Genomic DNA, 26,896 nt, shown 5'->3' on the forward strand with positions numbered 1-26,896 from the left:
GGGACCAACTCCAGATGTAGAGATGCTGCCTTGGTCAGGGGCAGAGAAAGGAGCAGATGCTAAATAAGCATGTTTTGATTGTGGGAGGAAACCAGAGCACCGGGAGGAAACACACACAGACACAGAACATGCACGCTCCACACAGAAAAGGCGGGAAGCGATCCCACAGCCTTCTTGCTGTGAGGTACCAGTGCTAACCTCTAAGACACCGTGCCACTCAGGAAATATCAACCAGTCGTCAGTCAGATAAAAAAGCAGCTATTTGACCACCAGTTTGAGCCTGCAATGTGTTGTGCCCAAGCTGTTTTTTTCTGCAATTCCCCCTCCTCTCCTCAAATTTACATCTACAGTGGGTAAGTGCACTGTGCTGTTAAAAATCACTTACGCGTTACCCGCAGGGATCCACGGGCTCTAGATTGGATAATGTTTAGAAAAGAGGTAGCTGACATTTTTCAAGGGTGGTAATAAATTATTAAACAAAGCTTGTATAATGAGTTGGAACAGTGTGTGAGCCCAGAATGTTTTTAGAACCTTAGACCTCAACAATTTTTAGAGGAAGAACACAACCCTTTTATTTCCTGTTAATTATGTACATTTTTTTATGTTAATTTACTGTCTTAATGTATTTATATATTGTTTAGCTATTGTTATCATATACACATTATTTTCAGTATTGTTATTTTATTTTAACTTCTATTATGTAATTTGATTTTTAAATGGACCACAACAGAAATAAGTGTTTTCAGTTTCTTGTGTCATCCATGTATTTTAATGTATTTACAGTTATATTATGTACTTACTTTGAATTTACAAAATAAAATCACGCAGGCACTCACACTTTTGATATAAAGATGATTTACCACCCCTTGCTGGAGTGGTGTGTGAGTCCAGAATTTAATTTGCAATATCCATTGTTCAGTGTTGCTAGCTAATATCTGTAGTTTCACCAAACATAGTCCTATCAACGTCCCATTTTGGCGCCATTCATCAATCTGTCCTCCAACGTGCATACCTGCTGTGCACAAGTTGGCAGATAGCTAAACAGTCAGTAATTGTATGCTGAATGATGAGCCAGACATGCGGAATAAAGTTCAGTCTCCTTTACTCGGTAATGTCTTGGACACAGCTTCTGGATTACTGAATTTGTGAAACTGATCACAAAATAAAATTTCATTTTAGCATAATTACGTCCATTGTCAGTACAAATAATGTAATTCTCATACAGAGACACTGCAAATCACATAAGTAAAGTCAGAATATAAAGTACAACTTTCCTGAGTGAGATTGGTAATTAAATCACTACATAGCTACAACATAGATAACCTGACAACACAGCAAAGATAATGGGGTGAGCTGCTTTTGTTACACAGCATCACAAAGTGTATAAAAACACACAATATTCAGAAACACTGAATCATTAAACTTAGGTTAACTACAGTACTTAGAAGCAATCGTTCTAGAATGCAAAGGCACTAAAATGCTCTCCAGTCTGTCTGAACAGTGTGGCTGAACATGAAGTTGACTCTAGACCACCTGCTCACTCTCAGCCAATGAACTTGTGGCTTCTCACAGACCAGTAACTACCTGTGCTGCTATGTTAAAAATGACCAGCGTGTGTCACTATAGAAACAGAACAGTTTTCTTACTGATAACATGACATTACCAAACGGCAAATGTCAGCTCTCTACAGTTTGTCCATGATCAAAGTTAGATGCACGCATGCAGAGCTTTCATTTTTACACATCCAAATACAGACATAGCACAAGACAACAAACACACTACAGTTTTCACTCACGGTAACAGCAACATGACACTTAACTAAACTGACTAAACCAGGGGTGGGCAATCATGTGCCATGAAGGGCTGAGACACTGCAGGTTTTCCTTGCTACCAGTCACCTCAGCAGGTGATTTCATTGAGGATCAGGTATTTATGTTCAGGGGAGAAGCTCATCAGCAACCCACCTGCTGAGGTGACTGGTTGCAAGGAAAACCTGCAGTGTCTTGGCCCTCGTTGCCCACCCCTATTCTAAATCAATTGAACGACAAAAACACAATAAATCAATAACACTAACAACACTGTTAACCCCTTAACGCCTGAATTTATAAAAAAATGTTTTGTGTGTGTTTTTGCCTTTAAGTAGATAGTAAATAATGTTGAGATTATTAATTTCACTTTTGCATTAAAAATAAATAGTAATTTAGGTATTTTGGTAATGACTTTATGTTATAATGTTATAATAATAATAATGGTATGTTGCAAATTTGCGACAACAGGCATACTGGTCAATTTGTTATGTTGCATATTTGAGTCAAATATTGTAGCATATATGCGACAATAGGCGTTAAGGGGTTAAACTAACATGAACCACAGTAACATTTAAAATCCCAAAACCCCGAACTCCCATGGTGCATTGCAGCACAATGTCCATTGTTCACTATTGTTGGCTAATATCATGAATTTCTCCAAAAATATTAGTCCTATCAACTTTCAGTTTTCGCAGCATTCATCAGTTTCAGTTTATTTAGTTTATATAGCGGCAAATCACAACAAAGCTGCCTCAAGGTGCTTCACATATGCAAGGTCTAACCTTACCAACCCCTAGAGCAAGCACATAGGCGACAGTGGTAAGGAAAAACTCCCTCTGATGATATTGAAGAAGAAACCTCAAGCAGACCAGACTCAAAGGGGTGACCCACTGCTTAGGCCCTTCTATCGAAAAGGTTTACAATACAGGAGGGAGTTGTGGGGGGGGGGGGGGGGGGGGGTTGACATCGAGCCACTCCTTGGATCTGTTCCTACAGCAGAGTCCATCCCGCGTCCACCACAGACATCATCCAGTACAGCACGTGGATCCAGCCACATCTCGGACAGAGAGATAAAGAAAACAATCAGTCAGCCATAAAAACTACACTTAAGGTGTAATTAATCTGCATTAAACAACAGGAAAGCAGAAGCGATACTAAGGTGATCGGCAGCCACCAGCCCTAAACTTCACTAACACCATCCTTGACCTTGGGTCATCCTTGACCCAATATACATAAGCATACCAAACTGCAAATGTCAGCTCTCCCTGATTTGGCTGTGATGGAAGCCATACACACGCACACAGAGGCCACCTGGCTATAATAATATAGATGACTACAAGGCATGACTATGTGATTACTGACCATGTGACATTTCCATTTGGTTACATTTTAGCTTCAAAATCTTCATAATAGACCTGTTGCCTATTTGCTGCATAGTGGGATGTTCTGCCGCAGCTGGAATGTACTGATGTAGAGCTAGTGCGAAAGGAAGCATTCATTTGGCTGGAGTGTATGAGCTCTGTGCACGTATCACACACGCAACAGACTGCAGACTTAATGCAAACGTACGTGTGGCCACCTTCAGCCTGCCAGCATGAATGCAGCACATCAAGCAGAGTGCACTACCTGCCATTTGGACAGCGTGTAATATATAGGTAAATTATTAGTGGCAACTCTGCTTTGTCACTTGTTGACCCGCCTCCGTACATCTGCCATATTTTCTCACCCGCACCCACCCAACCCGTGGGTCAATCTCACAGATGCCTGTGGGGTTGACCCATGCATCAGTAGTGACTACATTATGCCCATACTAGCCCTGCATGCAGGGTGTAATTTAAGAAAGTGTTGTTTTAAATTTGCTCATTTCACTCTAGCTCATGGATGGTCTGCTCTGCTGAACCTTTCAGGTTACTGGTCCTCTGGTCTAATTGTTAACTACTGAGGGATCTTCTCTTCTCAGGTGAACATGATCAAGAACGATGGGACTGTTATCCATTTTAACAACCCCAAAGTCCAGGCTTCTCTGTCGGCAAACACCTTTGCCGTCACAGGCCACGCAGAGACCAAGCAGCTGACAGAGATGCTCCCAGGCATCCTCAGTCAATTGGGAGCTGACAGCCTCACCAGCCTGCGAAAACTCGCTGAACAGTTCCCTCTGCAAGGTGGGTGTACCTGCTTTTCAGAATTTTGGAATTTCGTAATCCTTTTATAAAAATAAATGTTTTGCTTTGATTTTGTCCTAAGTGTGGATGGAACCTCTTTTATACTACTTTCTGACATCATGTTTCTTCAAAAGTAAAAATTGAAGATAAAGATTGAGTTCTTAGAAATGCTGCATCTGCACAGGATGATCATGTTTGTAGACCCAACTCATTTGAAATTTGAATTTATTAGGCACCAATGCTTACAAAAAAAGATCATAAATCAATACAAAAAAAAAAAACAAAAGTTACAGGAAAGAAAGAACAAGAAAACAATGTACATGGTGCCCAAAAGGTGGAGGCAGAAGCAATGCTTATCAATGCCTACACCCACCCGTTTAGTCAAATCAACCCAAGCTAAGTGCCAGTTCATACACATTCATTTCCAACGAGTTACCCCGGTACATATTCAATAGTAAGAATTCAAATGAAGCAGATTCATCATACAACACAACTCAATGTTTTTCATCAGACACATATCTGGCGAACACCCTTTCTTTGTATAAATATTTAAACTGGTTAATATTTGGACATTGTTTGAGTTTCTCAGGTAGCTTATTCCATTTTTTTTGGGCCACAAATAAAGACACAGAAGCATTTCCTGGTCATCTGAGCGCCAGCAATTTTAAAATGATACAAACCCCTTAAATTATATATTCCTTCTCTTTGCATAAAATATCCTTGAATTCTAAATGGTACTTGCTTATTTTTCACTTTATACATCAATTGAACAGTCTTAAATGAAATCATGTCACAGAGTTTTAAAATCTTTGATTTGATAAACAGTGGATTGGTATGATCCCGATAGACTGCATTATGAATTATTTTTAATGCCCTTTTTTGAAGGATGAATAATGGTTGCACTGTAATTTTATAGTTATTGCCCCATACTTCAGCACAGTAAGTCAAGTAAGGTGCAATCAATGTACAATACTGAGTATGTAGTGATTTACCATCAAGAATGTGCTTTGCCCTATTTAATATTGCAATACTTTTTGATACTTTCTTTTGAATATGTTGAATATGAGCTTTCCAGTTAATTCTATCATTGATGATCACACCTAACAACTTGTTCTCTTTGACACATACTATGTTTACCCCCTGTATGTTTAACTGTATTTATTCATCTTTTTTATGGCTTCCAAATAACATCATTGTAGTTTTAGACCAATTTAATGACAATTTGTTAATCTCAAACCAACTCTTAAACTTTATCATTTCACATCCCAAACCAACTAATAATTGTTGCAAATTATCTCCTGAACAAAATAAGTTTATTATTATTATTATTATTATTATTATTATTAATAACATTTAGAGGGAAATTGGAACAGGCACCTTTTGCATTTTTGTGCATTTGTTTTGTTTGTTGACTTGTTCTCAGTGATCAAGGAAATAAATGCATGTGTATGCACTTCTTTATGTTTCAGTCATGAGAATAGAAAACAAGTCACATCAACAGGATTAGATGAACTTTTACAAGTTTTGCAGTTCTTTCTTGCAACCCCAATTCCAATGAAGTTGGGACATTGTATAAAAATGTAAGTAAAAACAGAATACAATGATTTCAAATCCTCTTCAACCTATATTCAATTGAATACACCACAAAGACAAGATATTTAATGTTCAAACTGATAACCTTAATTGTTTTTCTGCAAATATTTGCTCATTTTGAAATGGATGCCTGCAACACGTTTTAAAAATGCTGGGACAGTGGTATGTTTAACTCTGTGTTACATCACTTTTCCTTCTAACAACACTCAAATATTTGGGAACTGAGGACACTCATGAATGGGTATAAAAGGAGCATCCCCAAAAGTCTCAGCCATTCACAAGCAAAGATGTGGCGAGGATCACCACTTTGTGAACAACAACATGAAAAAACAGTCCAACAGTTTAAGAACAATGTTTCTCAGCGTTCAGTTGCAAGGAATTTAGGGATTCCATCATCTACAGTCCATAATCTAATCAGAAAATTCAGAGAATCTGGAGTACTTTCTACATGTAAGCGGCAAGGCCGAAAACCAGCATTGAATGCCAATGACCTTCGATCCCTCAGGCGGCACTGCATTAAAAACCGACATCAAAGTGCAAAGTGAAAGCCATACATCAACAACATCCAGAAACGCCGCTGCCTTCTCTGGGCCCGAGCTCATTTGAAATGGACAGACGCAAAGTGGAAAAGTGTGCTGTGGTCTTATGAGTCCACATTTCAAATTGTTTTTGGAAATCATGGACGTCGTGTCCTCTGGACAAAAGAGGAAAAAGACCATCCAGATTGTTAACAGCGCAAAGTTCAAAAGCCAGCATCTGTGACGGTATGGGGGTGTGTTAGTGCCCCTGACATAGGAAAATTGCACATCTGTGATGGCACCATCAATGCTGAAAGGTACATCCAGGTTTTGGAGCAGCACATGCTGCCATCCAAGCAACGTCTTTTTCAGGGACGTCCCTGCTTATTTCAGCGAGACAATGCCAAGCCACATTCTGCATGTGTTACAACAGCGTGGGTTCGTAGTAAAAGAGTGCGGGTACTAGACTGGCTTGCCTGCAGTCCAGACCTGTCGCCCATTGAAAATGTGTGGGGAATTATGAAGCACAAAATACGACAACAGAAACCCCGAGAGTCAACCGACTGTTGAACAACTGAAGTCGTATATCAAAAGAGAATGGAAAGAATTCCACCTACAAAGCTTCAACAATTAGTGTCCTCAGTTCCCAAACGCTTATTGAGTATTGTTAGAAGGAAAGGTGATGTAACACAGCGGTAAACATACCACCGTCCCAGCTTTTTTGAATTGTGTTGCAGGCATCCATTTCAAAATGAGCAAATATTTACACAAAAACAATAAAGTTTATCAGTTTGAAGATTAAATACCTTGTCTTTGTGGTGTATTCAATTGAAGATAGGTTGAAGAGGATTTGCAAATCATTGTATTCTGTTTTTATTTACATTTTACACAATGTCCCAACTTCAGTGGAATTGGGGTTGTAGTCAAAAAACTTTGAAGTTCTATGTGAACACATTTTTAAGAGAATTACAGTATGATCTGCTGACTTAGATCTGTGTTACCTGGAGAGCTGCTTTTTCTACACACAGAAAAATTGATCAGTCAAACTGAGAATGAAACTGAAAATCAGAATCGATAATGGCACTGATATCAGTTAAAAGCTCTTAAGTTTCCATCCCTGATTAGTAGATGTGTTTGATGTCATAACCGTGGTGCAGGAGTCTCAGTGTGGAGCTGTTGAACAGTTGGGCAGCTTCTGTTTATTCTCAGCTCAAACAAAATCCAGACGTGTGTATGCAGTTTTGATCCACAGCAGTACGGCTGAAGTGGATGCCAAAAACGGCTCTGCTGCAGTGCAGTTTTAAGTTAGATTAAGTGTCTGTGGCACATTGTTGGCGAGTCACTCGCAATGCTGTCTGTTGGAAACGATGTTTTTATTTAACACAACAAGCAGTTTATTACAAGGAGTGTGTAGAATAAACATGCAAATTGAGTGTACGCTATCAGCTTTAATGAAACCGGTCGGCCTCGATGTTGGTACTATGGACTGGGTCAGAGAACTTTTGGTCTTTATGCAGTTGTTTCAGTGCTAGTGTCCAGGGGATTTCATGAATTCAGAAAAGCTAATTTATTAATTGGTTGACTGGAAATTTGTGGCTTTGGACCAGTGTTGTTACAGTAACTTAACTGAAAAGTTACTTTATACAGTTACATTTTACAGTTACTTCATTAGCAGCTGCGGACAACTTGACAGCAGCTGTTGAATGTAACTAATAAAGTAAATAGTAATCTACCTTGGTTATGTTTAAGATTGAGTACTCAGAAAAGTAACTGCATGCTGTTTTAAGCAAACTCAAAACAGCATGTTTTGAGTTTGCTCAGTGTCTCTCATGGGGCTATGGCGTGTTTATGAATTTTAATGCATTTTTATCTTTTTAGAAGCACTAGTTGTTGTTTTTTTATGTAGATTTTTTATTGGGCTTCTAGAGAAGTGTGAACTTCTATTCAGTTGGGGTGTTTTGCCACATGTGCTCTGAGTTGACCCGGGGCTAACAGGTCTCGGCCTGCACCAACAACCTGGACCCTGGGCTAAAGGGTCTCGGCCTGTACCAACCACCTGGACCCTGGGCTAAAGGGTCTTGGCCTGTACCAACCACCTGGACCCTGGGCTAACAGGTCTCGACCTGCACCAACAACCTGGACCCTGGGCTAAAGGGTCTCGGCCTGTACCAACCACCTGGACCCTGGGCTAAAGGGTCTTAGCCTGTACCAACCACCTGGACCCTGGGCTAAAGGGTCTTGGCCTGTACCAACCACCTGGACCCTGGGCTAAAGGGTCTTGGCCTGTACCAACCACCTGGACCCTGGGCTAACGGGTTTCGGTCTGCACCAACCACCTCGACCCTGGGCTAACAGGTTTCAGTTTGCTTCATTCATCTGGTCCCTCGGCTAACAGGTTTCGGCCTGCACCATCCAGCTGAACCCTGGGCTAACAGGTTTCGGCCTGCACCATCCACCTGGACCCCGGGCTAACAGGTTCCGGCCTGTACCATCCACCTGGACCCCGGGCTAACAGGTTTCGGCCTGCAGCACCTACCTGGTCCTTGGGCTAATAGGTTTCGGCCTGCACCATCCACCTGGACCCTGTGCTAACAGGTCTTGGCCTGTACCACCTATCTGGAACCAGGACATTTTGCTGAGACTGTGCTGCTCACAGACTAAAGGATGTCTTTATCAACATTCTGTAAGTTGAAGATGGCTTTTTTTTTTACTTTATTATACTTTTTGGCTGTTTGGGATTTGAATCCAAGCAATGATCCTGGTGCAAGTTTCTCAATTAATAAGCAGGATACCTACTATAGTGGCACTAAGTCTACTTCAGATAGGCATCCAGTGTCTCCACAGACTCTTTCAGCTTGGGCCTTAAATTTGTGGTCAGATTTGCGCTTTAATTTGCCTAAACTTCAAAGTTTTTTAGCTTTATACAATTTAACTTTTTTACTAAAAGAAAGGCATTACCTAGCTGATTCAAACAAAAAGATTGCTTTTAAAAGCGACATGAAACAAAGACTAATTGTCTTGCTTTTACTTATATTTGGAAATGTACAACCAAATCCTGGACCAGAGATGCAATGTGTTCAGACTCCTTCTGATTTTAAATCCATATCACAAATTAAATTTGTTCATCTAAATGCATGTAGCCTATTACCAAAGATGGACATGGTTACAACTTGGGTTGATTCAACAGATGCGGGTATTGTAATAATTTCTGAAACTTGGCTGACTAAATCTATTAGAAATGAAGACATTAACATATTCAGATACAATGTTCATTGCACTGACAGACCTAAAAAAGGTGGTGGGGTAGCCATTTATGTCAAAACTAGATTTGATGTAACAACTGTTCTGAGTCTATTAGTAAGCAAATGGAGTTTCTTGCCTTGAACGTGCAAGTTGCCAAGTCCCTGTCTATAACTGTTGTTGGGTGTTACAGGCCTCCATCTGCCACCAAGGATGCACTAATGTCCCTGAAGTGCCTTTTGTCCAAATTAAACTATAACGAACTCCTATTGGCTGGAGATTTGAATTGGGACTGGTTAAATACGGCTTCTGATGAATTTAAATCATTCTGTGACTCCATTTATCTTAGCCAGTTGGTTAACCAGCCTACTAGGCCAAATATTAAAAATCCTGATAAATCCACTTTGATTGACCTATTTCTTACCAATGTCCCTCACAAATTCTCATCTCTGGGAGTCTTCTGCAGTGACTTGAGTGATCATTGTGTTGTTGCTACTTCAAGGAGCTGTAAAATCCCCAAATCTGAACCCTGCATTATTAACAAGCAGAATTTTAAAAAATTTAATGAACAAGCTTTTCATCATGATTTATCTTTGGCCAATTGGGGGCAAATGGATCTTCTGCCTGATGTCGAGCTTGCTTGGAGTTTCTTTAGGAGAAGTTTTATGCATATTGTAAACAAACATGCTCCCATCAGGAAATGTAGAGTGCAGGGACGTGAAAATCCCTGGTTTTCTGCAGAATTGTCCGATTTAATCCATCAGCGCAACATTTCTTGGGCCAAAGCCAGAAAAAGTGATTCTGCCACTGATTGGTCTGTTTTTTGACAATTAAGAAATAAATGTACCTCTCTTCTTAAAAAGGCTAAATCAGAATATTACTTATCCGTCACAACGGAGAATCTCAATATTCCAAACACATTTTGGAAAATGATTAGGTCTCTATCTGTAAACAGTTTTTATCAGTCTCTACCAAAATTTGTCATAACAGATTCGGGCCCTGTCTGTGATACTAGTGAAATTTTAAACTGCTTTAATAAGCATTTTGTTTCATCTTGTTCTTTATGTGACTCTTTAGGACCAATTCATATGACTTCCTGCAGAGACCCTCCGGTGTCTTTTGGAGATTCTTTCCATTTTGATCCTTTTACAGTGCAACAAGTTCATAAAGCTCTCAAAACATTAGATCACAGGAAATCTCCTGGACCAGACATGATAGAGCCCTATTTTTTAAAAATTGCAGCTGATTTTATAGCGCAACCTTTAACAATCCTTTTTAATCTTACAATCCAAAATAAAGAAATTCCATCCATTTGGAAATCTGCTTTTGTTACTCCTTTATTAAAAGGAGGGGATCCTGCTGTTCTAACCAACTACAGGCCAATATCAAACTTATGTGTCTTGTCAAAAAATTCTTGAATCTGTCGTTTGTGACCGGCTAAAAGAGTTCTTAAATTCAAAAGACCTGCTCTCAAATTTGCAATCAGGCTTCAGAAAAAAGCACAGCACTATTACTGCAGCAAATAAAGTGATCAATGACATACTTGTTTCTCTTGACAAAAAACAGTATTGTGCCTCACTTTTTATTGACTTATCAAAAGCTTTTGATTCCGTGGATCATGCTCTTTTACAGCAGAGACTTCTGTTTTGGCCTGTCAGATCATGTAGTTTCCTGGTTTGCTAATTATTTGAGTGGCAGGACTCAGTGCATTAAGTGTGAAGGTGTTTGTTCTGAATATACAAGTGTCCACAGGGGGGTGCCACAGGGCTCAGTACTGGGTCCTCTTCTGTTCATTATGTATATAAATGAACTTGGACAAAATGTGTCAGATGCTAATATGCATTTTTATGCGGATGACACAGTCATTTATTGTTTTGAATTAACTCCTGCTAAAGCCGTTGAATCCTTGCAGAAAGCTTTTACTATTGTGCATCTCTCACTTCAGCAACTAAAACTAGTCCTCAATGTTAATAAGACTAAATTTATGCTGTTTGCAAACACTAGGAAAGTTCCTCAACATCTGCCCTCTCTTTGTACTTTAGAAGGATATGTTATAGAGGTGGTGCACGAGTCCAAATATCTTGGCATCTTACTTGACGACTCCCTCACTTTTAAGCCACATATTGACAAACTGGTTAAAAAACCTAAACTCAAATTGGGGTTTTTCTTTAGAAACAAATTATGTTTTTCTTTTGAAGTGAAAAAGCGGCTTGTCACTGCAACATTTTTATCAGTTTTAGATTATGGAGACCTGTTGTATATGAACGCTTAACGCTTCAGCTCAATGTCTTCATAAGATTGACTCTGTTTATCATGCTTCTCTGAGGTTCATTACCAACTGTAGAGCCTTGACTCATCATTGTGAACTGTACTGTCGAGGGGGATGGCCTTCTTTGTCCACCAGATGATTGGGACATTGGTGTACTTTTATTTACAAGGCCATGCTCAGACTGCTACATTTGTAATTTAATCACACAGAGGAGTATTGAATCTTATTCATTGCGTTCAAATGATCATCTCTTGTTGACGGTCCCATTTGCCCTCACCGAACATGGAAAAATGGCGTTTGTTTAGTCTGCTCTTTCTACTTGGAACATGTTGCAAAAGGACTGGAAATTAACAGAATTTATTTCATTGAATACATTTAAGTCCAAACTGAGAGCACTTGAAACCACTTCATCACAATGTAAATGTTTTTTATAATTTCTTTATATTTGCAGTTATGTAAATTGATGTAATTGATGTAACTTCTGCTGCCTCTTGGCCAGGACTCCCTTGAAAAAGAGGTTTTTAATCTCAATGGGACTTTCCTGGTTAAATAAAAGTTAAATATTTAATATATTTAATATAATCAGGTCACTCTGATGTAAAACCTACAGCCTGGTGGTCGCCACAGCCGTCTCAGCTTGTCTGTGCCACTGTGGAGTGCCACCTTGCCTAAAGAGTGGAATTGGTGTGCACGAGCTGATCCCCACTTTAAGCAACGAGCGCAGGCGGGAAGGAAAGCCCTGCAGCGATGGGAAGAGGCGAAAACAGCAGGTGCATGATGGCACTGGGAGCTGCAGTCTCGATCCTGCATGCAGGCGGCTCAGGAGCTATGGTCGTTTGATTGCTGACCCGAGACAACAGCATCATCCGGCAGGGCCCTGGGTGACCAAGCAGCCCTGTTTAGGGATAGCCCTGCTTGCTCCACATGGAGACAGACCTAGAAAAGGTGGTCTAAACATGGCTTGTCTCACTAGACCCGGTTGGCTCACCGCTGCCAACGGGGATCACTACACGCGGTGCGAAAAGAAAAACAAAGAACCTGAAAATTGCATGCTGGAATGTACGCACAATGATGGACTCAGACAATAGTGATCGTCCTTGAAGACACTCAGCCTTAGTCGCCAAAGAGCTAGCAAGGCTTGACATAGACATTGCTGCACTCAGCGAGGTGCGCTTTGCAGACCAAGGGTCACTCACCGAGGAAGGCACAGGCTACACACTGTTCTGGTCAGGGAAGGCTAAAGAAGATCGTCGACTCTCAGGGGTCGGGTTCATGATTAAGAGTGCCATAGCACATAGGTTACACAGTTTGCCAGTTGGACATTCTGACCGACTCATGTCACTCCGGCTCCCCATCAACAACAAGGATTTTGCCACTATTGTTAGTGTGTATGCCCCAGCCATGCAGGCCGACATCGGAGTTAAGGAGGCTTTCTATAGCGATCTGCACAACCTTCTACAGCGCGTCGACACCCAGGACAAGCTCCTCATCATGGGAGATTTCAACGCCAGAGTGGGCCGCTACTCTGATGTATGGAAGGACGTGCTAGGGAAACATGGCATAGGCAACTGTAACGACAGTGGCCGCCTGCTGCTGGAGTTCTGCTCTGCACATGACTTGACGATCACCAACAGCCTGTTCCAACAGAAAGAAAGATTCAAAGCAACCTGGAGACACCCACGCTCCAAACACTGGCACCTTCTGGACTACGTTCTGACGCGACAGCGTGATAGAAGAGACATACTACATACCAGGGTGATGCCTAGCGCGGATTGCTATACGGATCATCGCTTGGTCCGTTCCAAGATTGCTTTCACTTTCAAGCCCCCTCCTAAGAAGAAAGGCCCACAGTTTAAGAAGCTACAAGTCCACAAGCTGCAAGACATAGACACAAAAATAGAGTTCCAGGCCAAACTAGAGGAGAGACTGGGTGGAGAAGAAGGCCTGCCTGACGACACTGAACAACAGTCGATGAGATTAAAGACCATCCTTCAGGAGACGGCAGCAGAAGTAGTGGGCTTCTCAGCCAGGAAAAATAAAGACTGGTTTGATGAGTCTGATGCACAATTCCAGGAACTACTAGAAAAGAAACGTGCATGCCACAAGACTCTTTTAGCTAAACCTGATGACCACTCTGCCAAGATAGCTTACAGAAATGCCTGCTCCACACTGCAAAGCAAGCTCCACATACTGTAGAACGACTGGTGGCTAGATTTTGTGGAGAAGACACAACAACATGCCGATGCCAGAGATATGCGCTCCTTTTATGAAGCCCTTAAGACCATCCATGGGCCAGCACATCAAGTGCAAGCACCCCTGCGCTCCTCAGATGGCTCCACCCTTCTGACGGACAAGGAAACCATTATGCAGCGTTGGTCAGAACACTTTGAAAACCTCTTCAGTGACAAGCGCACTGTGCAAGAGTCATCAATCGAGAAGATTCCCCAGGTGGAGGTGAAATGGGAACTTGATGACCCCCCAACACTTGAAGAGATCCGAAAGGCCACCACGCAGCTGAATCCAGGGAAGTCTCCTGGCATAGATGGCATCCCAGTAGAGGTGTACCAAAATGGAGGTGAGGCAGTCCTTGACAAGCTTCACATTCTCTTCTCCAGTTGCTGGGAAAAGTAAATGGTTCCACATGACCTTCGGGATGCGGGCATTGTCTCCCTGTACAAGAACAAGTGCGACAAGTCCGACTGTTCTAATTATCGGGGCATCACTCTCCTCTCAATAGCAGGTAAGTTTTTGGCTCGAGTGCTGCTCAACAGGCTTACCCCTACCATAGCGCATGAAAATACTCCTGAGAGTCAGTGCGGATTTCGGGCCAACAGGGAAACCATCGACATGATCTTTGTCCTGAGACAGATCCAGGAGAAGTGCAGAGAACTGAACATGGCCCTTTATGCAGCCTTCATAGACCTAACCAAGGCTTTTTACACACGGTCAGTCGTGAGGGTTTGTGGAAGATTCTTGCACGCCTTGGCTGCCCTCCAAAGCTCCTCACCATCATCCGCCAGCTGCATGAAGGCCAGATGGGACAAGTGAAGTACAACGGGACTCTGTCCGGCAGCTTCCCCATCTCAAATGGCGTCAAACAAGGTTGCATCCTCACGCCCACTCTGTTCTCCATCTTCTTCAGCATGATGCTTCGTGAAGCCAAAGAAGACTTGACAGACGGCATCTATATCCGCTTCAGAACCGACGGAAGTCTGTTTAACTTGCGGTGCCTTCTGTCCCACACTAAGATCACAGAACAGCTAATCATGGAGCTGCTCTTCGCAGATGACTGCGCCCTCATCGCCCATACGGAGCAAGCCTTGCAGCACATTGTCAACTGTTTTGCTGAAGCAGCAAGAGCCTTCGGCCTCACCATCAGCCTGAGAAAGACAGAAGTGCTATATCAACCGATCCCCCATACAGCATATACCCCACCCCAAATCAACATCGAGGGTACCAGCCTGAATGCAGTAGAGCACTTCACGTATCTCGGTAGTGTTATCTCAAACGACGCATCTGTTGCCAAGGACCTAGACAGTCGCCTTGCCAAGGCCAGCAGTTCTTTTGGTCGACTCTCAAAGAAAGTCTGGCAGAATCATGCACTGCGCCTTTCCACAAAAGTGCAGGTCTACAGAGCCATTGTGGTCCCTACCCTCCTGTATGGAGCTGAAACCTGGGTTCTGTATCGCCAGCAGATCAGATTACTGGAACGCTTTCATCAGCGTTGTCTCCGAAACATCTTCGGGATCAAGTGGCAGGACTACGTCTCAAATGAGGACATCCTTACCAGAGCCAAATTGCCCAGCATGGAGTCTATTATACTCAAACAACAGCTTCGTTGGGCAGGTCACATAGCCAGGATGGATGATACAAGCATGCCGAAATTAATTCTCTTTGGCGAGCTCAAGGAAGGGAGACGAAACCAAGGGGCCCCCAAAAAGCGCTATAAGGACCAGTTAAAGAAACAGTTCTCCCTTGCAGGCATTCAGCATCAATCATGGCAGCATCTAGCTACAGATAGACTCAGCTGGCGTTCCAGCATCAAATCCACCAGCCTGACGTTTGAGGCAGAAAGAAGTGAGGCCTCATGCCAGAAGCGTCAAAGACAGAAACAGCGGGCAGCAGCACAAGCCCAGCCTACTCAAGTGTTCATTTGCCCCAAGTGTAACAGGTCTTGTGCATCCTGCATCAGACTTTTCAGCCACCAGAGGGCTTGTAGAAAATAAACTTAAAAAAAAAAGAAAAAAAAAGGCCTTCCCACTATCCTCGCAAGCGAGGAAACTGCCAACAACAAAAGTTAAATAAATAAATAAAAAAAACTATTAGTTACTTTGCTGGTAGCTACTTTGTTGATTACTCAATCTTAAGTCAGATTACTAGTGATGTTATTAGTTACATTTTTATTAGTTACGAGTTGTCATCATAAAGTAACTGCATGAAGCTGTTAATGAAGTAATTGTATAAAGTAACTTAAAAAGTAACTAATAATGGAAGTTTTCAAAGTAACTGGCAACAATGTTTTGTACTAATCGAGTGTCAGCACGTGTGCTGTCCATTCTTAGCATTCTCAGATACTCTTGCCAGGAAAACCTTTACAAAAAGAAGCTGTTTGTAATCGATGTGCTGATTTAAAGCCACAATCTTTGTGCAGTCGAACATATTTAATATGAAGCATTTGGTAACTGTAAGAGTGTTTTATGATGCATAACACAAAATGGCTGACGCACATTCAAAATGTCCTTGTAACTATCTGATCTTAACCTAAGTGCCTTTCAAAATGGCTGACGCACAAAATCTCCTTGTATTTGGCCATACTATCAGATCCTTTTACAGCTGTCTAACTGATAAAACCATCTGATCTTCTTTATATATGTTTAAATGTCTGTTTGGAAAAAGAACCAGCATGACGGAACACTGTTTTATTGCGTGAAACTACACTACATACATAAAAACACACTATAAGATTTTTACATAACAACCATGAACACACCGCGAAGACATCGCCCATTTTCACAGCCCTGCAGCCAGCTCACATAGACACTGACTCAAGCCAGGTTCAGGACCACCCATATGGGGGTTGCTTAGGCTGGTTATAAAAGTTAGTCTGGGTTCTTTGTTCCTGGTGTTTGCATGCGACCAGCAAAGATCCCAGCGCTAAAATAACTCTGTACTGGTACAACAACACTTTTCAATACAACATCTAAACTTTGAAGTCCGTTTCCTGTCCAATTCTTTTTGGAGGTCTCACCGTGATAAAAGAACCTAACAGTAACAATCCTTGAACAGCTGTGCACAAAAGCTGGAATGAATAAATATATATGTATATATGTGTATCTTGTTTGTTTTATGTCAGGTCTCGACAGCAAAGCTCCAAAGGCAGAGGACGTCGATGAAGAGGACGATGATGTTCCAGGTAAGGGTCATGATGTGTGGCGAAGTCAGACAGTTAAATCTTTTTCCTGTGTGCACACATAATGTAACAGTTTTGCCTGTTCTGTTCAGAAATGTGAACTATTTTTATCCCTCGCTGGCCGAGGGCCCAAAATGGGATTATGTTATGGCGATTTATGTTCACCTGTCCATCCCAAAAAGGGTATAAGTGTTCTGAGTTCAAGTCCTCTCACATTTTTAGGAGGAATTTGGTGAAACTTGATACAAGTCCTTGTTATAGTTTGAAGACGCATATTATCATATCGTCTGAGTTGGGCCCATTATACCAGAGTGATGGCCCTTGATTAACAAATCTAGACTCCATCAGTTTCGTGAGTGGGTGCCTGCATTCTAAAGTCACCTCCTCTCACATTTTTAGGAGGACTTTTGGGAAACCTGATACAATTCCTTGTTGTAGGTTGGCAATACGCATATTGTAATATTGTAAAAGATTGATACATTTTGGTAGAGTTATGGCTCTTGATTAACAAACCTAGACACTGCCAGTTTCATGAGGTGGTGTCTGTATTCTGAAATCAAATATCACCTCCCTTGAAATGTTTTCAGAATGTGGGAAGCACTTGTACCAAAGCAGCGATTGCCAGCGGTGGATATTGTGCTGTCAAAGCACTCTTGTTAAAATGGAGAATAGCTTTCCAAAATTTAAAGTTACAGGTTTGTGCCCTGCCACTATGAATGTAGGATGTAGGACATCTTTCTCTGTATTTACATGCTCCATATATATATATATATATATATATATATATATATATATATATATATATATATATATATATATGGGAAACAAGGTACCAGTAGATTCTCAAAAATCCTCACAAATCCAACAAGACCAAGCATTCATGATATGCACACTATGAAATTGGGCTATAAGTTAAAAAAAAGTAGAAAAGGGGGTGTTCACAATAATAGTAGTGTGGCATTCAGTCAGTGAGTTTGTCAATTTTGTGGAACAAACAGGTGTGAATCAGGTGTCCCCTATTTAAGGATGTAGCCAGCACCTGTTGAACATGCTTTTCTCTTTGAAAGCCTGACGAAAATGGGACATTCAAGACATTGTTCAGAAGAACAGCATAGTTTGATTAAAAAGTTGATTGGAGAGGGGAAAACTTATACATCAGGTGCAAAATATTATAGGCTGTTCATCTACAGTGATCTCCAATGCTGTAAAATGGACAAAAAAAACAGACGCGTGGAAGAAAATGGAAAACAACCATCAAAATGGATAGACGAATAACCAGAATGGCAAAGGCTCACCCATTGATCAGCTCCAGGATGATCAAAGACAGTCTGGAGTTACCTGTAAGTGCTGTGACAGTTAGAAGATTCCTGTGTGAAGCTAATTTATTTGCAAGAATCCCCCGCAAAGTCCCTCTGTTAAATAAAAGACGTGCAGAAGAGGTTACAATTTGCCAAAGAACACATCAACTGGCCTAAAGAGAAATGGAGGAATATTTTGTGGACTGATGAGAGTAAAATTGTTCTTTTTGGGTCCAAGGGCCGCAGACAGTTTGTGACACGACCCCCAAACTCTGAATTCAAGCCACAGTTCACAGTGAAGACAGTGAAGCATGCAAGCATCATGATATGGGCATGTTTCTCCTACTATGGTGTTGGGCCTATATATCGCATACCAGGTATCATGGATCAGTTTGGATATGTCAAAATACTTGAAGAGGTCATGTTGCCTTATGCTGAAGAGGACATGCCCTTGAAATCGGTGTTTCAACAAGACAATGACCCCAAGCACACTAGTAAACGAGCAAAATCTTGGTTCCAAACCAACAAAATTAATGCCTCGCAGATATGAAGAAATCATGAAAAATTGTGTTTATACAACTAAATACTAGTTTAGTGATTCACAGGATTGCTAAAAAAGCAGTTTGAACATAATAGTTTTCAGTTTGTAGCGTCAACAGCAGATGCTACTATTATTGTGAACACCCCCTTTTCTACTTTTTTTTTTTACTAATAACCCAATTTCATAGCCTTAAGAGTGTGCATATTATGAATGCTTGGTCTTGTTGGATTTGTGAGAATCTACTGAATCTACTGGTACTTTGTTTCACTACTGTATATACACACACACACACACACACATACATATATATATATATATATATATATATATATATATATATATATATATATATATATATATATATATATATGAACCAGAACCCATAAAATTGTAATAAATCCTACAAAGGTATAAACTTCAGTCTGTGTACGATCATTCCCTAAAGTTTCAGTTATCTTGGTCGCTTTGCATAAAAGTAATGTTCTTTCCAAATTATGCTCCAAATGGTAGGCCTCCAGGCAAAATGTCTTTTTCTTGGTTGACCAAGATGATTGGAACAATAATCTTCCAAGAGTAGTTTTTACAAAGTGGCTGCGTCTGTACAGGTAATTGTAATAATTCACATCTTTGGTACTTGTGTTTTGTGTCCAATAGCCTGGATGTATTGACAGTTATCTTGGTATTTTTTTTCTTCCTCACTATGATACTTTGGGTCAGGCCATCTTGTCTGATGACAACAATGTCAGTGTGATTCCATGGAGAAACAGAGTGTTATGTCCCTTTGCAGTACCGTAACATCTTAGTGGGACAGTTTTCACCCCATGTGCCTCTTGTTTGGTGAAGTACAATGTCACGATTTCACATTTAAAATGTAATATTATGGTGTAAAAATAATATTGTTTGTCTTGCAGATCTGGTAGAGAACTTTGATGAAGCATCAAAGAACGAGGCGAATTGACACAGATCAGCCTGATGTACATATGAACTGGACTGCAAGAAACCCTGTTGTTTGTTTTTGTTTGTTTTTTAAATAATCTTAAAATTCTAGCAGCTCACTCATATCAGACACTGTTCTCACAAAATAGTGACTCTTCTATTAGCTGATGGCTGAGGAATGAATGTCTTATCGTTACACTGGTGCGTACATTTCCAGAAACACTCCCACCTGGGTCACCCCCTTCACTGCCAATCACAGGCAGGATTTGAGTGACCGTGAATACTACAATCTTAAGAATTTGCTTGTATTTTTTTAAAGAATCAAAATAAAGCTTGTTAACATTTTTACATGGTGTCTCATTTTCTTACAGAATTGAAAATGTTGCAGTTGAGCGTGAGATCGGTTTAGATTTTGTAATTTTCAGTATTTTTGTGCATGTCTGGCAGTGTATCAGTATCCTGCCAGCTGTGAACAGCAGGGGCAGACTGGGTAAAAAAAAAAAAAAAAAGTTTACATTATTTTTGTTAATAATAATAATAATGCAGCGCCATCTATAGTTTTGTTATCATCCAACATCTTTACACATACACACACAGACTGGAAAGTATTCCCAATGCTTCACTTTTTCGACATTTAGTTATGTTACAGCCTTATTCCAAAATGGATGAAATTCATTTTTTAATCAAAATTCAACACACAATACCCCATAATGACAATGTGAAAAAGGTTTTTGCAAATTTATTAAAAATAAATTTAAAAAAATCAAATGTACAGAAGTATTTACAGCCTTTACCGTGAAGCTCAAAATGGAGCTCTGGTGCATCCTGTTTCTGTTGATCATCCTTGAGATGTTTCTACAGATTAATTTGACTCCACCTGGGGTAAATCACAAACCAAAACTGGGGAAGGGTACAGAAACATTTCTGCTGCTTTGAAGGTCCCAATGAGCACTGAGTCTGAAGAGACAAAGATTAAACTTTTTGGCGTGAATGCCAGGTGTCACGTTGGGAGGAAAACGGACACCATCCCTACAGTGAAGCGTGGTGGCAGCATCATGCTGTGGGGATGTTACTCAGTGGCAGGAACTGGGAGACTAGTCAGGATGGAGGGAAAGATGAATGCAGCAATGTACAGAGACATCCTGGATGAAAACCTGCTCCAGAGCGCTCTTGACCTCAGATTGGGGTGACGGTTCATCTTTCAGTAGGACAATGACACTAAGCACACAGACAGGATATCAAAGGAGTGGCAACTCTGGAATGTCCTTGAGAGGCCCAGCCAGAGCCCAGACCTGAATCTGATTGAACATTTCTGGAGAGATCTGAAAATGGCTGTGCACTGATGCTCCCCATCCAACGTGATGGAGCTTGAGAGGTGCTGCAAAGAGGAATGGACAAAACTGCCTAAAGATAGATGCACCAAGCTTGTGGCATCATATTCAAGAAGACGTGAGGTTGTAATTGCTGCCAAAGGTGCATCAACAAAATCCTGAGAAAAGGGCATGAATACTTATGCACATGTGATTCCTTAAGTTTTTTTCATAACTTTTCAAAAATAAAAAAATACTTTTTTCATGTTGTTATGGGGTGTTGAGTAGAGCAGTGAGTGATGTGACAAGAATTCTTTGATTTACAGTTCTGGAGGATTACTTTCTTAGCAACAGATCGATGAGCAGTAGAATTTTGAATTTAGATGGGATATGAACTTTGGAAATATCACCAAGGAGACAGAGTGGTGCAGATGCTGGGACTCTTTAGTTCAGAATGGGAGAGTGTGTGTCTCAGTGACTGTCACCCACAGAGACTGTCAACACAGTGAACTGGTTGACAGAGCCGCATTGCATGAAGATAGTTATCTGTGCTACCTAAAGTGCATTGTGAAAAGATACCCATGTTGGTCAGTCCCATTTTAAACATTCTGCTTTGAGTGATGTGGGCTCTGTGTCGTCTTCTTTCGGCATTTCCATCAGTCATTTCCATCTCATCCTGTCTTCTGTAACTTCCACACCAACCACCTGCATGTCCTCCCTCAGCACATCCATAAACCTTCTCCTCCTGCCTGGAGGCTCCATCCTCATCATCTTTCTCTGTATATACCCTGGGTCCCTCCTCTGCACATGTCCAAACCATCTCAATCTCGCCTTCGACGAGCTGAATCAAACATCCTTGTATCACTAACGAATCGTCCATGTTTAGGACCATAAAGCAACGTTTTCATACAGAAACAATAGCATTAAGAACATTTTATCAACTACTTTTACTATTTATGCACATTTCAACCATTGTGGCTGACCTGCGTGTGCACACACTTAAGACAAACAAAATCCCGCACCTGCAAGTGCGGATACGAGGACAAGGCTGGCTGCACTCGGTCTCATACCCGCTTTCGGTCACGTTATCGTGAATGTTTCATTTTGAAAGCAGCAAGGTCAATGTTCACTTTGTTTTTCCTTTTGTTAGTTTCGGTTTTGTTTTGTTCCTTTCTGCGCTCTTTGATGCGCAGGCTTTTCGGTGAGGGGAAAGGTACAGGATCTTTCATCCACATTTTCTCAATGATTTGTGACTTTTTGACTTTTTATCCTTCATCCAGCTATCGTTGTGTGCCATGTGACCGAGCCCTTAGTAGAATGAAAACAAAGTCCTACAGGTTCCACCGGTAGGTTGAAATCATATCTTCAGTATAAAACTAAACAGTACCATACTGTTGAGCTTTATGCTGAACAATATTCTGGACGAGTCTTGTTCCAGTATTTCATGATTTAGCGTTAGGTGTACAATCTAATCATCATTATTATCATGGTGGTTTTCATGCATGTCAGACATGAGCAACTCTGCACAAAATTCATCCATCAACCACTGAGTGTGTGAGGGAATGTTTCTGCCTTATTATTTGATGAAAACTGAAATTGAAGAGAAGTTCACAAATTAACCTCAATTAGCCTTTGGGTGTAATGGTCAAGTGGAAGAAATTCTGTAGTGCAGGACCGAATGACCTACACCTGACACTGTAGAGACACCATTCAACTGATTTCAGTTCACTTATTATTTTGATAAATTTCAATATTTGGACTTTATAAATGTGTGTTTGATTTGTATATTACACCATAAAGGGATGGTTTGTTTGTTTCAGAATATATCAACAATATCCAGAAACAAAAGTATTTGTGCAAATAATATGTATACATATACGATTGATACTGAAACTCAGCCACATGGGGTGTGCAGCCAGTACATTCCGAGTGCCGGTCCCAAGCCCGGATAAATGAGGAGGGTTGCGTCAGGAAGGGCATCCGGCGTAAAACAAGCCAACCCAACTATGCAGACTCAGAATCGAATTCCCATACTGGATCGGTCGCGGCCCGGGTTAACAACATCTGCCACCGGTGCTATTGCCCAACAGGGTGCCGGTGGAAATTGGGCTACTGCTGGGCGAAGCCGACGAAGAAGAGGAGGAAAACGTTGCCACGAACAGCGGGAGAAGAAGAAAACTAGAAGGGTGGAAATGAGAGTGGGGACTTTGAATGTTGGTAGTATGACTGGTAAAGGGAGAGAGCTGGCTGATATGATGGAGAGGAGAAAGGTAGACATATTGTGTGTGCAAGAGACCAAGTGGAAGGGAAGTAAGAGCAGGAGCATCGGCGGTGGGTACAAGTTGTACCATGGTGAGGACAGGAAGAGAAATGGTGTTGGGGTCATTTTAAAGGAAGAGTATGTTAAAAGTGTGTTGGAGGTTAAGCGAGTGTCTGACAGGGTGATGAATGTGAAGTTGGAAATTGAAGGTGTGATGAATATCATCAGTGCATATGCCCCACAGGTAGGTTGTGAGATGAAGGAGAAAGAAGATTTCTGGAGTGTGTTAGATGAGGTGGTGGAGAGTGTGCCCAAGCATGAAAGAGTGGTGATAGGAGCAGACTTCAATGGGCATGTTGGTGAAGGGAACAGAGGTGATGAGGAAGTAATGGGTAGATATGGTATCAAGGATAGGAATGGGGAAGGACAGATGGTAGTTGATTTTGCAAAAAGGATGGAAATGGCTGTGGTGAATACCTACTTTAAGAAAAGGGAGGAGCACAGGGTAACATATAAGAGTGGAGGAAGGTGCACACAGGTGGACTACATTCTTTATAGGAGATGCAAGCTAAAAGAAATCACAAACTGTAAGGTGGTAGCAGGAGAGAGTGTCACTAGACAGCATAGGATGGTTGTTTGTAGGATGACTTTAGAGGTAAAGAAGAAGAAGAGAGTGAGAGCTCAACAAAGGATCAGATGGTGGAAGCTGAAGGAGGAAGACTGTTGTGTGAAATTTAGCGAGCAGGTGAGAGAAGCACTAGTTGGAGGGGAAGCAATTTTGGACAACTGGAAAAGTACTGCAGATGTGGTGAGGGAGACAGCTAGGGCAGTACTGGGTATGACATCTGGACAGTGGAAGGAAGACAAGGAGACTTGGTGGTGGAATGAAGAGGTCCAGGAAAGCATAAGGAGAAAGAGGTTGGCAAAAAAGTTTTGGGATAGTCAGAGCGATGAAGAAAGTAGACAGGAGTACAAGGACATGCGGCGTAAGGCAAGAAGAGAAGTGGCAAAAGCAAAGGAAAAGGCATATTGCGAGCTGTACAAGAAGTTGAATAGTAAGGAAGGAGAAAAGGACTTGTACCGATTGGCCAGACAAAGGGACAGAGCTGGAAAGGGTGTGCAGCAGGTTAGGGTGGTAAAAGATGCACATGGTAATGTGCTGACAAGTGAGGAGTGTGTGCTGAGAAGGTGGAGGGAATATTTTGAAGAGTTGATGAATAAAGAAAATGAGCGAGAGAAAAGGCTGGATGATGTGGTGAGAGTAAATCAGGAAGTAAAAGAGATTAGCAAGGAAGAAGTGAGGGCTGCTATGAAGAGGATGAAGAGTGGAAAGGCAGTTGGTCCAGATGACATTCCAGTGGAGGCATGGAAATGTCTAGGAGAGATGGCAGTAGAGTTTCTAACCAGATTGTTTAATAAAATCTTGGAAAGTGAGAGGATGCCTGAGGAGTGAAGACGAAGTGTGCTGGTTCCTATTTTCAAGAACAAGGGTGATGTGCAGAGCTGCAGTAACTACAGAGGCATAAAGCTGATCAGCCACAGCATGAAGTTATGGGAAAGAGTAGTAGAAGCTAGGCTTAGAAAACAGGTGAAGATCTGTGAGCAGCAATATGGTTTCATGCCGAGAAAGAGCACTACAGATGCAATGTTTGCTCTGAGAATACTGTTGGAAAAGTACAGAGAAGGACAGAAAGAGTTACATTGTGTGTTTGTGGACTTAGAAAAAGCTTATGATAGGGTGCCAAGAGAAGAGTTGTGGCATTGTATGAGGAAGTCTGGAGTGGCAGAGAAGTATGTTAGGGTAGTGCAGGACATGTACAAAAATAGTGTGACAGCGGTGAGATGCGCAGTCGGAATGACAGACTCATTCAAGGTGGAGGTGGGATTACACCAAGGATCAGCTCTGAGTCCTTTCTTGTTTGCAGTGGTGATGGACAGGTTGACAGATGAGATCAGACAGGAGTCCCCATGGACTATGATGTTTGCAGATGACATTGTGATCTGTAGTGAGAGTAGAGAGCAAGTTGAGTCTAGTCTGGAGAAGTGGAGATATGCTTTGGAGAGAAGGGGAATGAAAGTCAGTAGAAGCAAGACTGAGTACATGTGTGTGAATGAGAGGGAGCCCAGTGGAATAGTGCAGTTACAAGGAGTAGAAGTGGTGAAAGTAGATGAGTTTAAATATTTGGGGTCAACTGTTCAAAGTAATGGAGAGTGTGGTAGAGAGGTGAAGAAGAGAGTGCAGGCAGGGTGGAGTGGGTGGAGAAAGGTGGCAGGAGTGATTTGTGACCGAAGAATATCAGCAAGAGTGAAGGGGAAAGTTTACAAAACAGTAGTGAGACCAGCTATGTTGTATGGTGTAGAGACAGTGGCACTAACAAAAAGACAGGAGGCAGAGCTGGAGGTGGCAGAGCTGAAGATGTTGAGATTCTCTTTGGGAGTGACAAGAATGGACAAGATTAGGAATGAACATATCAGAGGGACAGCTCAGGTGGGACGGTTTGGAGAAAAAGTGTGGGTGTGTGTACACCCAGTAACAACAGCGGTGGGAATGCCACCTCCACCTCTCACTCAATATGTTGCAGAGTACCGCAGTGATTCCTCAGGGGAAAAGAGTGCCGTCCTGCACTCACTCAGCCTCCACAGAAAAAGGAACCGGTACTCCTGCAAACACTCACAATGTACAGATCTATTGCAAAAGACACAAACGACTGAGGATATTACCTCCAATGAAGTATGATATCTCGGCGATGAGGTGGAGATGACGTCTGGTCTTTATGGAGTGCGATGATGAAGAATGTGTGACAGCTGTCAGGAATTAATGAGTGACAGCTGTCACTCCCGGCTGTGTCCGTGGCGGCAGCGCCCTCTCGTGCCTGAAGCCCGCACTTCAGGCAGGGCGCCCTTTGGTGGTGGGCCAGCAGTACATCCTCTTCTGGCGGCCCACACAACAGGACCCCCCCCCCTCAACGGGCGCCTCCTGGCGCCCGACCAGGCTTGTCCGGGTGTCTGCGGTAGAAATCGGTCAGGAGGGCCGGGTCCAGGATGAAGCTCCTCTTCACCCAGGAGCGTTCTTCGGGTCCATACCCTTCCCAGTCCCGCTTCGCACCCCAGCCCGACCGACCCAGCCCTTAGAGCCAATCCTTGTCCCGAAGTTACGGATCTGGTACTGCTGGCGAAGAACAAAGACAGTCAAGTGTGGGTGTGTGTACACCCAGTAACAACAGCGGTGGGAATGCCACCTCCACCTCTCACTCAATATGTTGCAGAGTACCGCAGTGATTCCTCAGGGGAAAAGAGTGCCGTCCTGCACTCACTCAGCCTCCACAGAAAAAGGAACCGGTACTCCTGCAAACACTCACAATGTACAGATCTATTGCAAAAGACACAAACGGCTGAGGATATTACCTCCAATGAAGTATGATATCTCGGCGATGAGGTGGAGATGACGTCTGGTCTTTATGGAGTGCGATGATGAAGAATGTGTGACAGCTGTCAGGAATTAATGAGTGACAGCTGTCACTCCCGGCTGTGTCCGTGGCGGCAGCGCCCTC

The 26,896-nt window shown here is 42.0% G+C and overlaps 1 protein-coding gene across 2 annotated transcripts in view; it reads left to right on the top strand.

Annotated features, from left to right (window-relative positions):
- btf3l4 (basic transcription factor 3-like 4) overlaps positions 1-20,107 on the top strand; it is a 32,073-nt gene extending 11,966 nt beyond the window's left edge. For both annotated transcript variants that reach the window (XM_034179645.1, XM_034179644.1), the window contains exons 4-6: positions 3,769-3,970; positions 16,944-17,003; positions 19,751-20,107. In XM_034179645.1, the coding sequence (XP_034035536.1) occupies positions 3,769-3,970; positions 16,944-17,003; positions 19,751-19,797 (309 nt within the window). In that variant the 3' untranslated portion in view covers positions 19,798-20,107. The remainder of the gene's footprint in view (positions 1-3,768; positions 3,971-16,943; positions 17,004-19,750) is intronic.
- Positions 20,108-26,896: the final 6,789 nt, after the last annotated feature.

Source organism: Thalassophryne amazonica, chromosome 10 (genome assembly GCF_902500255.1).
Source record: "Thalassophryne amazonica chromosome 10, fThaAma1.1, whole genome shotgun sequence".
Classification (NCBI taxonomy): domain Eukaryota; kingdom Metazoa; phylum Chordata; class Actinopteri; order Batrachoidiformes; family Batrachoididae; genus Thalassophryne; species Thalassophryne amazonica.